The sequence below is a fragment of the Phragmites australis genome, chromosome 9 (genome assembly GCF_958298935.1).
Source record: "Phragmites australis chromosome 9, lpPhrAust1.1, whole genome shotgun sequence".
NCBI lineage: Eukaryota > Viridiplantae > Streptophyta > Magnoliopsida > Poales > Poaceae > Phragmites > Phragmites australis.
The window spans coordinates 27,316,249-27,332,638 of NC_084929.1; the positions used below are offsets into that span (position 1 = coordinate 27,316,249).

A 16,390-nucleotide genomic window follows, 5' to 3' on the forward strand; every position below is an offset into this window, starting at 1 on the left:
CACTAATCCGCTAGTCGATATCTTTACTCTCTGGACGGTAAAGCCCTAAAAGAGAGACTTGATTCTGATACCAATGGAAAGGACAATGATGTCGCCTAGATGGGGGTGAATAGACATTTTTATAAAAATTCATCTCATTTTGCCGTTGGTCTAAACTTGCAGGGAAAAATAAACTAATGGATTTTTTATAAATAAAAATCATAAATATGCTAGGATCAACTAGTGCACAATCACCTAAATAGGTGTGAATGTTACAATCCTAGGGTGAAAATTATTATTCAAATCTAGAAAAAGATATGGAACAAAACACTATTAAAAATTTTAAAAACAATGTTCACTGGAAGTTTCAGAATTATTGTTCACTAGGTTACACGAGCTAAACCCAATAGAGGACCCCAATCTAGAAATTCTGGGTAAACTAAAAGGGCCCAAACCGAGAACCCAACTCAGAATTAACCTAAAACTTCCGAGTTAACCTAGAACTTCCGAGTTTAGCACAGTAGGACCTCTGAAAAAAGCGATAACTTTTGATCCTGATATCCGATTTTGACGATTTTAGACTCTACGGAAAGCTTATTTAGAGGGATACACATTCCTACTGAATTCATGATCTCAAATCCCTTGGATCAAAACTAGGAACACTCTAAAACCCGATTTGGACACTTTCACACTTTCCGCACCGGACCTCTAAAGCGAACTCTCACTTTGTGTTGATTAGAAACTCTTGAGCATTGAGATACGATAAATAGCTCTATGTTGCATTCCTCTTAATAGTGCGGCAAACCTATACTCAAATTCAAAGATAAAACTCATTTGAGCTACTTTGAGCCTTTGAATACCTTCAAATACCACTTTTTCCTTCAAACTTATAGGGTTGTCAACTTTTTATATCATCTTCACTCCACCTCTTATTGATTCTTCATGTGATTGATGTGAATCACTCGTAGCTTCTCATGGTCTCGTACGGTATTGGCGCAAAGCCTTCACTCACTCTTCACCACCGCCTTGGTCCTTCGGTGCCAAGCTATTTGCTTGCCTTTCACCATTGGTTGGTCCATCGCAGCTGAGTCTTGCTTGCCCTTCACCATTTTGTCATAGAAAACAACTTTATATCCAACATCTTCAATGAATTCACTTTATCAAATATGGAGTCCAATATTTGTTCTTCACTTTTGGCATACTAGATTTCAATTCAACTTATGTATTCTTATGGATCCTAACACCCAACTCACTTTCAAGCACAAATCACATGAGTTAGTCTATAAAACGTAAATGACAACTTTATACCTTAAATTACTTGATCTCCACAAGTAACTTAGCCTTCATGCTTATTGTCATTCTTCGTGTGGAACCTAACTCCACTTATTTTCAAGCACATAGCATACGAGTTAGTTCATAAAACCCTATTGATAATGACATACCTTTAGTTACTTGATTTCTACAAGCAACTTAGACTTCATTCTTCAAGTTTCTTCTTTTTTTCATGAGCATCACTAAGATCTCAATGACTTCATGCAATTCTTTGAACGCATGATATTTCTTAACTAATTCATGTTTCATCATTTAATTACCAAAACCACATATAAGGGCTAGATGCACTCATGTGTGGTTTTGGTATTGTCCTTGACTTACCCGAGCATCACTTAGAGCCCACTCATCTTCATACAAATCTCTTCTCCACGCATCACCTATGAAACAACATACTAACAATTCTCAGCATAATTGTTAGTTTATAGGTATTGTCATTAATTATCAAAACCACATAAGGATTATATGCACTTTCAATATGTAGAATAGGCAATTTGATTTGCTTGGAGACATATCTGTAGTAGAAATATTCTATAGATTTAGGATATGGAAAATCTGTAGCCATATTTACATTAGATAATTTAATGCAACATTGAATTTAAAATGCGATGTCAATGTGCATTGTTGAACATTTAGGGTATAATTGTTGTATAGTAGTGGTTACATTCGATGAATACATAGAATATAAATGTTGAGGTCAAATAATTTTTTGTTATGAAAAAACAGTTTAATATAAAAGTAACTTAATTAAGAAAACATAAACCTGCCAACAAGCGGTTTGTCGACAGGCCCGTTGGCACACGGTGTGCAAATAGGCTTGTCGGCGTACTGCTTGCCGACATACATGCTTGCAGGTACTCGGGGGCTTGTCAGCACACGGTATGCCGACAGCCCCCATGGTCCACTGCCATATCACACCATGTAGGTTGTCGGCACGTGAAGTTCTGAAAGGTCTCTAGTCGGCACTTCACGTACCGACATGCACCTATTTTGCAAATTTTGTATTTTAGATAATATTTTTGTAATTTTCTAATAAAGAATTATTTTAAAAATTTTAAATCATGCACTGATGAGCTGTTCTGTTGCAGCCTCCAAACTATCGTGTGTGCAGCCGAACTCCAATGGGGGACTCTCCACCCACAGGCACCGAATTGCTCGCCGGAATGAACATGCTTTCCAGCCAAGTCGCAAGATAGCTTCGTAACAGTGATCAGTCAATGGCAAACACACTCGCATCAACCCAACAATCTGAATCAACGAATTCTACATTATCCACAACAGTGGTGGAGCCAGTATTTGAACACTGAATGTGTCCAATTTTTTTAAATCTTATATATAAATATAAAATTTGCTAAAAGTACAATATACTAATATTAAAAGTTCTCAACATTGTAAGTTCAATAAATAAATTTAAAATTTACAAAAAGTATAATATAAATAGTTCAAATATGAAATAGTCTTATATAGATTGACACATATAAAATTACAATATCACTCTAAAACTCTACTTTACGTTTTCGCATAGCTATAAAAGTCTCAATTATATCATCCTCGCTTATTTTGTAGAAAATATCATGATCAATAAATGTGACTAAAGAACCATTTAATAATTCATCGCATATACTATTTCTTAATTTATTTTTCACTAGACTCAATGTTGAAAATACTCTTTTAACACTTGTCGTCGTCACTGGCAGGATCAATACTAACTTAAGAAGCAAATAAACTAAATTATATAGAACATGCTTATTTGTTTCAACAAGCCTAATAGAGAGCTCTCTAAGATTATTTAGACATTTGAATCCATCATCTTTATTCATATCCTGAATAAAATTATCAAGTTGAATTTAAATCTTATCAAATCCATGATTGATATGTCATTGGGATAAAACTTGGAAAGTCTAAGTACTTTATGTGCATCATAAGAAGCAAATGAATTGAACGGATTCAAGGTCAACATGCAAAGAAGAAACTCTATATTAACCTCATCAAACCGATTGTTAAGCTCTTACTAAATTTTACCAATGACACCAAGATATATATCTCTTCTATAATAATCATCAATTGTTTGTTTGGGGTAAAATCATAGGAATCTTCCATGAGGCACATAATTACCATCTAATGAAGAAATGTTGATACTATATTTTATATAAAATGATGTAACCAGTCCTTTAAAGAATTCTTCTCACCATATGAGACCTCATTTGTTGCATTCTTTCCTTTGCCAAACTCATAAGTGATATTGCATTAACAATATCTTGTCTCTCCTTTATAAAAACTGATACAACTTATTTGTGTATTAAAAATGACAAACATCACGAACATTGAAAATAAACTCAAATGATAGAAAGTTTTAACTGAATATATAATATTGATGAAGTAGCATACTGAATGAATGACGTTTTCAGGAAGGGCTAAATTAGAGAGAAGATAAAATTAATTAAAATTGTATTTAAGTCAGATGTTAATGAATGATGGATCTAGTGGCATAAGACCTTGCAAGCACTAAGTTTATTACAGTAACTAATTGCCTCTAGGGCGGCATCTCAGAGCGCAAATGTAACCATGCATGAAATGGGAATGTTTGTACTTACAACATACTTGACTTTGTGCTTTGAAACGTCCCCTGCAGAGTTTCCACTACAACTCTCTTGTTTAGTTGTGTGAAGTGAACCACTGAACCTCACCATCAGTTATTCAGTCCATCACAATTCACACAATCAATCCATGTCAGATCGACGACGGATCACGGACCCAGGGCCATTGGGCCAACCGGCCAAGGCAGGTGGGGCGGGGTTGGAGCGTTGTGGTGAGACACGACGTCTGGTGGGTCGGGCGGTCGGCGACGCGGCGGCCGAAGTTTGGTGTGGTCGCGCAGTAGGGGTCAGCGCGGTGGCTTGACTGATTGGTGACTTGCCGTGGCAGAGGGTTGGCGGCTCAGCACGTCAGGTCAGGCATCGACAATTTGGTGTGGACGCGCGATGGTCGGTGTGGCTGATTGGCACGACAGGTGGTCCGATGCGATGGAGGGTTGACGCGGCTGAGAGTTGGCAACTCAGCGGGTGGTGGTTTGGCATCGAGATGTGGATGGCTGGATGAGGATCATCGGATCGGGAGATAGGGACCGATGCGAGTTCCGGAGATGGGAACCACTGGGGCTGTGTATGTGTGGATCTTATTTTTTTGGCTGCCGATCAGGTGAGCCGCGAGGTACTTTAATAAAGCCCAATACTACAAGATAGTCTCAGGGCTATTCAGACTATCCTATAGCTCCACTCATGATCGGCAAGCTGCGAGGCCAGGATATCCAGCAAGGCAGCGAGGCCTCCCATCTCAGGCCCCAGATTCTCCGAATCTCCCCAACGATGAACTCGCGCACCGCGTTGTCCACCTCGATCATGCTGCACCCCGGCGTCTTCCTCGTGCTCCGGCCCCTCATCGCCTTCCTTGGGACGAACTTGCGCACCGCGTTGTCCACCTCGATCATGCTGCACCCCGGCGTCTTCCTCGTGCTCCGGCCCCTCATCACGTTCCTTGTGCTCGCCACATCGCCCCACCGCCCCGCCACGGCGTACACGTTGGCCAGCATGACGAGGTTGCCCACGTCGCCCCGGCTCCAGATCGACGAGCCGCTCGGCTGCCACCACGGCCGTGTCGACGTCGCCGTGGCTGCGGCACGCACTAAGCAGAGACCCCCATATCTTGGCGTCAGCGGGGACGGGCATGCCCCGTATGGTGTGGAGCGCGCGTTGGATTCGCCCTGACCGGCCGAGGAGATCGACGATGCAGCCGCAGTGCTCGACGCTGTAGGCATCCCTAGCCCATTCGGTCGAAATAGCACATGCCTTCGTCAGGAGCCCGGCGTGGGAACAGGCTGACAAGAGCCCGACGAACGTGACGCCGTTAGGCTTCACCCTTCTTTCTCTATCCATCTCCGCGAACAATCTGACCGCCTCGTGCGCCCTCCCGTGCGCCGCGAGGCCGCAGATCACCGTGCTGCATGAAATGACGTCCTTCTCGGGCATGCCGTAGAACCCTGTTCGTACTGTTCACAGATTGAACAATCAATAATTCAAGTGTTACGCAAAAAACGTGCCAACAATTTTTAATCGGGATCTGATTAGTTAGTCATTTAGGAGATGTTTGGTTCAATTGCGACGTGTCATCTTACGGCAGAGAAGAAGATGTTCTTGCACGTGGGCTGCCCCATGTGGATCAAATGGCCAGGGCCTCGTCTTCAACCTCTAGTTTCCCCTCCCTCTCGCGACAGAACTCGTTTTCCTCTGCGCCAACACTTTATCTCGCTCTCTTGCCCTGCCCTCCACCTCTATCTCTAGCAGCATCCCCGTTGTCGGATCCACTATCGCTCCTCCGCCACGCTAACTTAGCTTTGTCAGAATTGTTTCCTCTTGCTCTCACCCCGGCACGATCCATTTGGCAATCCTCTACTTCTTATGTCCGGTGATGTCCATGTCGCCTTGTGCACCCCGCCCTTGTGCCTACCACTACCATCAAATTGGCATGCTGCCCTGCGACTTCCCTTTAAGCCATCCGGAGATCGAGAAACCCCACTGGTGTTAATATTTATTTATCAATTATGCATATCAAAGAAGAGAATACGAGATTTTATACATGTTTGGACGTACTTTAAAATAATAATCTCATGTTCTGTACCATCTTAATTAATTTAAAAAAACAATAACAAAGAAGATATATCTATATCTAATAGTATAAATCTTAGCGACATTTCAAACATATTTCTTTTTTCTCCTTATCCTTTGACTCCACTTTCTCTCCCTGACGCTAACACCCGTGGAAAGGCCGATTCCCTGGATCCAATTTGGCAGACCAAAACAAAGGTATCGAACCCATAACATCGCCCAAATGCTGCTTCAAGCCAGTCAATCAGCCTCGTGCATGAAACGGTTTTAGATACGCTTCGCCGTTGACAACGATCCGCGAGCCAAAGAAGGATCTCGATCCGTGCCGCCGTCGCCGGCGACGAGAGAGAGAGAGAGAGGATATGTGCCGGGCGCCTTTGTTTCGCTTTCCCGCGTTTTGTCGCTTGACCAATCGTGCCAGCTTTGCGGGATTCTTCGGCGGTGCGCTTTCGGGAAAGAAGTGGCCACATTTCCAGCGCCCGTGTGGCCTGCGCCGGAGTGTCCAAATCACGGATTCTGGCTGACGCGCACGGTTTGAAGGAGGAGAAAATTTGGAATTTCAGTTCAGGGTGGAAAAGGATGGCGCAAAGCGTGGTTAGCTTCGGCTCCTGGCTTTTGCATGCATGCATCTTTCGGCCGCAGTACGTGTTTTAAAAATGTGGGTCTTTTGTGATATCGACGCCGATAACCTATGTTTCCTCTTGAGTGTTTTGCCTATGGTTTCAATCTCGGTATCTCTATCTCACACTTTTGTAAAGAATATTTTTTTGTAAAGTGGATTCTTATCATTCAAAAAGCTTGACAAACTTTTTCTTTGACCCCTTAAAATATTTTCTAGAAAATTGAATGAAAACACATCTTTTTTATACAGTTTTGGTGGTACTAGTTGGTTGGTTCCTATCATCCTAAGTCTTAATTTTCATTTCTACACCGAATACACATATAACTCAGTTTTTCCCGTTGAAAAAGAAACTCAATTAAAGTAAATTCAATATTGCAAAAAAGACGGTGCCCCAAATTTATGGAAATTGATTATAACTTCTAGAATATATAGGCTTGGCTATTATATTTTAGAGAATAATTCTCAATAAATCTCAAAAAGCTTAACAAGTGAAGGAAGGGTGTGATTTTAGTTCCACCTTACTTTGTGGAGGTGGAAGTCTGGAGGAAGACTAACTTAAAAAAAATTATCTTTCATCCTAATAGCATGTGTGGATGAGAGGACTAGAAGAACACGTGTGTGCTTGCTTGCCTTGCTGGGCTGTGATCATGGCGCGGGCGTACGCATGTGGTTATATATACGAGCCTTCTTTTACTGGTTTTTTACTCTTTTGCTATGTGAAAAAAATGGTCGACATGGTTATATATATGAAAACCATGTCGGTTAAGAATCCGATTGTGGCACGTTTCAACCACACAATTTTCTCTATATATTTATACCAATCACCACCACAAAAGATATACGCGAGTTAGGGATTTTTTCTCTTTCTCTATGCTGCGCCGTCACAGGTAGACTACTCCATCCCGTTATGTTGACGTGCACCGACGATCGCAAGAGCATGTCTTCAGAACCCATCGCTCTTAGGATCCTGTAACAAGAGGGAGCGAATAAGATTTTTGGGTAGCGATGGACACGATTGTTCACGATCTGCTTCATCTATGTCATCGACTAATCACAATCCGCTTCCTCCATGTCCTCTTATGTTGTCATTTTCTGTAACCCTTTTCGTCATTGTCTTCTGCATAGTTGTCATGAGGGTTCTACATCTTTTGTTGCTGATTAGTACATTCACTGTGATGGATCTCTAATTTTCTCACATATGTCATGTTTAGTATTACTCTGTTGTTTTTGTTATCGAGTATATTAGAGAGTTGCATGTGTTGGCTTGTTACGTATGTGTTTAGGATATATTATTGTTATATCATAATGTTACTTTATCTGTTCGTGCTTAAGATTTATCTATGAATTAAACTAAATCTAAAACAGCGCTTTTATTCAACATTGACCAAAAGATAGAGCAAACCAAGTACTCTGCTGTCCAACCACTGTGTCCCATGCAGACACTACAATTTGATCCACACAAATACAAGTTAGAAGGGTTATGCGCACGTACGATAATTTATGCCTATTTTGAACAAAAATACTTGATGTTTAATGCAAAGTTTAGCCTTGTTCCACACAAGTACGCTACAATTTGATCCACACAAGTACGCTACTTACTGCTTAACATTGGTTGGGATGGAAATTTGAAGGTCAGATTTGTACCTTGGTGAGACCTTGTGCAGAAATTAGCCCACCATACATAACCTGTAGTAAATAAAAATACTTGATGTTTAGTGCAAAGGAGCCTTGTTTGAAATGCATGACGTTCACAAGAATTTAAAAGAGTATATAAAAATCCAACTGTAAGAAGTTATGAACATTGTGATAAATTTGAAGTTAGAACAACTGAATATCCCAACGGCGGATATTCTAACTTTCGTGTTGCAGCATTCTTTTCATACATGAAGTTAGGAAAACATGGTTCCCCATATTTTTTTATGGTGCCCAATTGGCTACCAAAACTGGGGAAGGAATTCTATGTAAATATGTATTTGTGTAGAATTCCTCTAAAATCATAAGAAAAGGAATTATATCATTTTTTCTCAAATACACGAGAGGAAGACGTATAATGCATTGATAGAAGAAAGATTCAAACAAACGAAGTACAAGAAAACAGCTCAAGGTGTCGAACACACTTGCCTAGTGTTGAATAGAAAAAAATTATGTCAGATAAAATTTCCGATCACCCTTACATTCCAAACGCTCAAAGGTCACCAATCCTTATGTAGTTGAGAATCTCATATATCTTATGAAAATCTCGTATTTCAAACGGGGTTGAGCTCATCGGTGTTTTCAGCTGCTCTTTGAGAGAAATTGAACTTTCCGGCTGAATTTGCCACAATTTCAACCGGAAGGAAGTACGTAGTAGGGCCCACACACAAAAAAATCTGGAGGGTACTGGCATCTTCGTTCCCATCCCCCTTTCTATCCTGCCCGCTTGTCCGTCATGGCACGAGCCCAGGGCCCCAGGCCAGCCTTCCAAAGGAAAACGTCAACACCACCACCCGCACCACTTGACTTTGACCGTTGACTAGCTGACGTCACCCCCACCATTCTTAAGGCCCTCCGTTCTCCCTCGCCTCCACCGTCCCCAACAGCTCATCCCTCGCTCGCCATGGACGCGGCCGTCGCCGGGCAGCAAGCGAGGAGGCGGATCCGGCCGCTGGAGCCGCTCGTGATGGCCGCAGCGCCGCCGACGCCGGCCGCGTTCCGGTGCCCGATCTCGCTGGAGGTGATGCGGTCGCCCGTGAGCCTCCCCACCGGCGCCACGTACGACCGGGCGTCCATACAGCGGTGGCTCGACTCCGGCCACCGCACCTGCCCGGCCACGCGGCTGCCGCTGGCGTCCACTGACCTGGTCCCCAACCTGCTCCTGCGCCGCCTCATCCATCTGCACGCCGCCACGCTCCCGCCCTCGCCGTCGCCCGAGGAGGTGCTGTCGCAGCTCGCGGCCGCGGACGGGGAGCCCGCGGCGGCGGAGAAGGCCGTGCGCTCGCTGGCGGCCAAGATCGCGCCGGAGAAAGGGAAGCAGGCGTCCGTTGCGTCCGCCGTGGCCGCCGATCTCGATTCTGCTGTACCGGCTCTCCTCTCCTTCGCGAAGGGCGGGGCGGGCGCTGACGCGCGCGTGGACGCGGTGAGGATCTTGGCTACCGTGGCTCCCGAGCTGCTCTCTTACCTCACCGAGGACGGGGCAGATAAGCGTGGGAAGGTGAAGATGGCCGTGGAGGCCTTGGCGGCCGTCTTGTCCGCGGACGGAGTTGCGGAAGAGGCCAAGGAAGCCCTCGTCGCCTCCCTCGTGGCCGGCGATCTGAGCCGCATCGTTACGATGCTGCTCGGCACGGGCGCGAACGGCGTCGCGGTTCTCGAGGCGATCCTGACGTCGCCCGTGGCGGACGCCGACGCCAAGACCGCCATCGCCGACCGGTCGGAGCTATTCCCGGATCTAGTGCGGATCCTCAAGGACGCCGCGTCGCCGGCGGCCATCCGGTGCATGGCCGCGGCGGTGCAGGTCCGCGGGCGGCCCGCGCGCGTGTCGATGGTGCGTGCCGGCGCCATCCCAGCCCTGGCGCTGGTCGTCGCGGCCGCACCCACGGCCGCCGCGGAGTCCGCGCTGCGGCTCCTAGCAGAGGCCGCTCGGTGCGGCGACGGCAAGGCGGCCATCGCCGCCGACGCGGCTGAGGTCACGGCCGCCGTGATGGGCAGGGTGATCCGGGTGGGGCCGGCGGGCCGGGAGGCGGCCGTGGCGGTGCTGTGGCTGTCCTGCTGCGCGGGCGGCGGGGAGCGGAGGATGCGGGAGGCCGTCGCGGCGGCGCCGGAGGCGGTGGGGAAGCTGCTCGTGGTGATGCAGGGTGACTGCTCCCCGACGACGTCGCGGATGGCCGGCGAGCTGCTGAGAGCGGTGAGGCTGGAGCAGGAACGGAAAGGCATGGCCGCCGCCTACGACAGCCGCACCATCCATGTCATGCCGTACTGAACCGGCGGGTTAGAGCAGCCCAAAGCGTCGGCCGAAACGCGTCGCCCTGCACCTCTAGCTCGCAGTTGTATTTTATCAAGCTAGCCAACCCCTCGCGATCAGCGCGTGAGAACCATCACAAGTCGGGGTTGCACAATTGCAGTGTATGTAAGAGCATTTACAGCCGTTAACCTCGAATTGGGTGTTAAGTGTAGTTATCTAGTATCATCTCTCTTAGCATCTTCTATTTTATCCCTTAACATCATTTAACACTATTTTACAGTGCTAAAGTGATTAAAAATATTTAACTTTATAAATAAAATAAAGTTAACGGCAGTAGTAAAACTTAGCACTGATGTCATATATTTTTACTTTAGCATCTATGCCTACGTCGTTTAGCATTGGTGATAGCTCATTTTGACTTCTTCCTAGCACTAATATAAGTGCTCTTAATGTAGGGGATCAGAATCGGATCATCTGCTTGCATTAAAATGAGAAATCTTTGTAGGAACTCGAATAAGAACGTGAATTTCACCCCAAAGTCACCGTCTCACCGCTCTGATTGGATGTGAATCCACAAAGCCAAAACGAAAACGAAGCAGTGGCACCATTTGCACTGTGATTCTGATTTGTGCGCGTATTGGAGTAGATGGCTACCTTCTGTCCCCTTCAGAATTTGGTATTATTGTTTAGTATCGAGGTCTTCAGAATTTGGATACCTTCTGAATCGACACAGGCTCGGTCGTTGGGCACCTGTCGAATGTCGTCCCATTACCGGCATGAGACGACAGTCTAAATCGAGGAAACCTAGCGCACCTGATGAAGCTTTTGCGAGCAATAGCATCGTAGTTTCATTGCATGATGATTCCGATCGATTGCCTTGGGTAAATCCGTCAAGGATCAGACATGATTACAGGACCGGAAACTGCAACTATTCGTCGTACAGTTTCCCATTTGTATCTGCAATAATCGCCTGCGTGCGGATCACGGAATACGAGCTGAGGCACCAACTTGTGGCTGTCTTCCCCCTTGGGCCTGTTCCGGCTAAACACTGCAGAAAACTGATTTGTCAATTCGAGGACGTACTATGATGTCGCAGCTATGCTGGCAGCCATGGGCGTGGTTCAGCGGCAACACTGAAGAGAAGAAGCAGCGCACAACTTAACGGTGTATTCGAATGTGTGTGCTATGGGCTTGTGAAGCTTGAGATACTTTGGGCCATTGGGCTGAGTGTGTGTGCATTGCTAGGTCGGCCTTCTTCTTCAACACGCTGTATATAAACGGAACACATGAGCTGTAATCGGGTTGTCGAAGAATGAACATAAATCCTTCCAGCCTACCTTCTTCTATCTCGTTTCTCTCTGCCTTTTCTCTCTCGAATTCTTCTCCGATTTGCTTGACCAAGTAGTGAACCTTGTCGACAACGGTGAGCCACTACATATAGTATTAGATTCTGGCGATCCGTGGATTGGATTCTCGCTATTCTCTCGGCTTTGATCGGTAATTCCAGAAGGTTTGCGACGCTCTCGAGCTCCTCGCTGTAAATTCCGATTGGTTCGATTAGCTTGGAGGAGATTCCATCACAGCACCGGCACACCCCAATGCAACCATGCGTCCAATCGTGGTTGCCATGAAATCATTTGAGGAACGCATTAAGGAGAAGCTAAAGTCCCTCGATCTCGTCCAGCAGCAATTCGCTGACATGGATCTGAAGATGGGGACTTAGGCCACGTTGTTGGATCAGTTGCAGACCAAGGTGGACTTGTCGATGATCACGATCGTCCAAGTTCAGCAGGACCACGTCGCCATGATGCGTTCTCTGAAGATCGCTATGCCACCACCCCTGTTAGTTCTACCCTGGGCTGGTGAGGGCATCGTTGGCACTTGACCAGATGGTCCATCTCTTCTACCTCCACTGTAACCACCACCTCATGTGCCGTTTTCGCCACCTACACCGCAGGTGATATTCAATCCGCTTCCCACCCTCTTTACCATTGCGTCTGATCAACCTGATGTGGGTAGTCGCAAACCTTGGATGCCTAAACTGGATTTTCCAAAAAAATTTATCCGATGCTAGAATCTGAATAGATAAATGTCAAGCATTCTTTGCACTGTACCAAATTCCAGAATGCTTCAAGGTTACTACTACAGGAATTCACTTGATCGATAATGCCGCGCACTGTCATGCATTTAAAATGTTTCACCCTCAATTAGGTTGACCTTAGTTTTGTGCAGCAGTGGTTACTGAATTTGAAGCTAACACACATAGAAACAAGCTCATGTAACTGTTATCTATTTATCAGATAGGTTCAGTTGATGAATATAAACGCCAATTTGAACACCTCATGTATCACATTCGCCTATATGACACATCTATCAATGAGGCCTTGTTGGTTACAAAATTCATTTTGGGGCTTAATGGGGATCTTAGAGCACATGTTGAAATGCAATTACCTGACACAATGAGTAAAGCTGCTTAACTGGCTTTAGTTCAAGAAACTGTTCATGCTCGAGTATAGAAGTACTCTTCCAAATTTCATCCACACAAAAGTGCTCCATCCATCACCCACAAGACTGACAGTAAAACTTCTCTGCCATCGGGTGACCTATAGAAGGCCAACCAACTTCATGAGTACAGGAAGGCTAATGGGTTGTGTTACAAATGTGGAGGTAAGTTCACTCAAGGCTATCAGTGTAATTCTACCAATTCAACCCAACTGAAGGCTATGAAAGTTTGTGAGGCACCACTAACTCTTTCTGATGAAGTCCTGGATATCTTAGTTACCACAGACCATTATGAATCTGATCACATTCAGTTATCTATTCATGCTTTGGTAGGCTCTGATAGTGCTAGGACTATGAAAATTAGAGCACTAGTCAAGAATCAAGTAATGTTAATTTTACTATATTCTAGAAGCTCTCACAGTTTTGTGGATAGCACATTTGTTTTTTTTTTGTGAGGGTGCATAGCACATTTGTGACTAAACTGGGTTGCCATCAGCAACATATCTAACCCACCCCTTCGGCCACATAGTATACCACCGGTCGTTGATGGCCTTCGCCAAAAACGCGTCCTGATACTCCAACCAGAGCTGTAAGTTCACGCCCTGTGGTGTTACGATCACCTCCCCCCACAAGGCGCTTGCGACGGGAGATCTTTCCCTCCTTGACCATATGGTCAAGCTCGGCGTCGGTGATAGTTGATGCTCCCAGTGCACTAATTTGCAGGGGTACTTCTTACTAACCCAGTGGAGCACCACACTCGACGGTGGCTCGGACAGTGACAGAGGAATGACTTACGTCATGGTTTTGGCCAGCACGTGAGCACTGATAGCCCAGCCTGTCCCTGGCTCGCCCACACAAATGACGGTAGCAGCAATGGAAGCCTATCCCGCCTGGTGGGTGACAGCCACTGAGGTCGTCGGCGCAGCATCGGGATTCTTGGGTGTCGCACGACCCCCCGACGGGGAGCTAGCTTTGCTACGTGTGCCTGAACGAGTCATGAGGTCCTTAGAATATGGCGAGGATCACTTGTTAGCGAGGGAGGCTGGGAGTGTTAGGACCAATGGGCGTGAGTGCAAGAGTAAGGATGGAAAAGAGCAAGAATGCCAGATAAAGTCACCACTTGATCAGAACCCCAACTTTATAAGATAGGGGAGGAGTCGTTGCCTCCTCAGAGCGCGTAAGCACTCCCCGTCCCTTCACTCATGATCTTGGGGAAATGGAGCCGCCCTCCACTACCCTCCAATGCCAAGATGCCACGTGTCACACTACTGCCTGGCAAGATATGATTGCACCACTAATCGCATGTTGCATTTAATACCTCCTCTCGCAGGTGACGTCAAGCATTTGGCTCGACCATTGGACCGGCACATAAAATGACTCAAAACAACTGGAGGATGATGACCTCCCCAACAACAGAGCTAAAGATCACTAAAGACCCTGCTCCGAAGACCCCAGGGCCGATTGCTCCACTGGCCGCCCTCTCTAGGGGCTGCTGTTGGGGGATCGCCATCAAGGACCCCCGATACCCTTGGCTCTGCTGGACTAAGTCCAATGGTCATCAGGCTTAGAACCCCTTTGGAGGCCCCAGGCTTCGGAGGCGCTGCGGAGATCCAAGCCTTCTGGACCCTGGACCCCCGGAGCCTTGGGGGGTGCCCCCTAGAAAGACCAGCGGCAAGAGGGCCCATCAGCCATGTGGTCTCTGCCACAATGTGATCGACATTCATCGAGGGTCGGCCTGACACGCTGGTCTAGACTAACACCATAGTCGGCCACCGACCAGACACTATGACCACTTGCCACCATGATTATTGCTAGGGTTATGTGATGTCATCAAAGAGGCTGATATTTTGGCCTCGAGCCTAGGCAATGTTTTACCAAGCTGGCCCTATGTCCCGGTTATATAGTGGTAGCTTGTATCTCTACCTCTCGTAGGGGCTTGCTTGTACCCTTACGCTTTGAAAGGCAATATAAATACTTACCATGGCCATATGGTGCCGACAGTAGCCAATTTGGTGATCACTATAAGCAATCCCTTCCTCTCCACTATTTCTCTAAGCTTGAGACACTCAAGTGAGTTAAGCTTTTATCGTCCCTTATTCGTGGAAGACATTTTCTTTCACTAGCACCTTTTGTGGTGGATCTCTCGGTGGTTGACACAATTCTGGAGGAGATCGTCGAGAAGAGGCTGGTGAAGCGTGGCAATGCTACTCATTTGCATGTGCTGATTCGATGGAGTGTGCTGTCACCGTTGTTCACCACCTAGGAAGATTATGAAGTTCTGAAGACACAATTTCTAGCGGCTCTAGCTTGGGGGACAAGCTGGTTCTCAAGGGGGAGGCAATGTTGTAGCTATTCTGGCAGCCATGGGTGTGGTTCAGGCAGCAACACTGAAGAAGAGGCAGCAACGCACAACTTAATGGTGTATTCGAATGTGTGTCCTCTGGGCTCACGAAGCTTGAGATACTTTGGACTGTTGGGCCGAGCGTGCTTGTGTGCGTTGCTGGGTGACCTTCTTCTCCAGCACGCTATATATAAACAAAACGCATGAGCTGTAATCAGGTTATCGAGGAATGAATAGAAATTTGTCCAGCCTACCTCCTTCCCTCACGTTTCTCTCTGCCTTTTCTCTCTTGAATTCTTCTCCGATTTGCTTGATCATGTAGAGAACGTTGCCGACGATGGTGAGCCACTACATATGAACCGCCAAATTGCTTCAGAAATGGTTTGTATGTTTCAGAGCACATTTGACTATCTTCTCAAGCCACCTCGACCCTCAACTGTTTTGCTAACTCATCTTGATCCGCAATCTCCTTGTTTTTTCTATGCCCCATCTTCAGTATAGGTGCGTTTGGTTTCCGTAATCTCTCCCATCCTGATTTAGGGGATACATAAAATCCCGAAAAGAAGCCCATTTGATTGCCTGCATCTATTATTGCAGTAGCTCGACGGGTACAAATATATGGACTCATCTTGGTCTGTGAGTGAAGCTTGATTGCATGACCCGGCGGATACAGCCTCATGCAGGCAGACTCTATTATCAGTGTCACAAAATCATCTTCATACTAATAAACAATCATAATATCAACTCTTACATCCGCTCATACGACCTCAGATTTAGTCAACCAAACATACAGCCTGTCCAGACATATACAACCAACCAAATACTTCTCTTTTCAACAAATATGGCTCCGCTTAAACTACTTTTACTCAGCCTACTTATACGATATAGCTCTATAAAACCTCGTCCGAGAAACCAAACACACCCTACAATTCTAGGGGTAAAAAAGAATCTATTTTGTATAGAAACACTTAGCAACCTATATGAGTCATCGTGGGCTTCCCTATGCTAAGCGTCGCTTA

The 16,390-nt window shown here is 45.9% G+C and overlaps 2 protein-coding genes across 2 annotated transcripts; one reads left to right on the top strand and one right to left on the bottom strand.

Annotated features, from left to right (window-relative positions):
- Positions 1 to 4,562: 4,562 nt before the first annotated feature.
- LOC133928108 (pentatricopeptide repeat-containing protein At2g20540-like) lies at positions 4,563 to 5,333 on the bottom strand. Its single transcript, XM_062374379.1, has one exon. It carries the CDS (start codon positions 5,331 to 5,333, stop codon positions 4,563 to 4,565), a length of 771 nt encoding a protein of 256 aa, XP_062230363.1.
- Positions 5,334 to 9,031: 3,698 nt separating this feature from the next.
- On the top strand, positions 9,032 to 10,753 carry LOC133928960 (U-box domain-containing protein 27-like). Its single transcript, XM_062375504.1, has one exon. It carries the CDS (start codon positions 9,188 to 9,190, stop codon positions 10,544 to 10,546), a length of 1,359 nt encoding a protein of 452 aa, XP_062231488.1. The 5' UTR covers positions 9,032 to 9,187; the 3' UTR covers positions 10,547 to 10,753.
- The last annotated feature ends 5,637 nt before the right edge of the window (positions 10,754 to 16,390 follow it).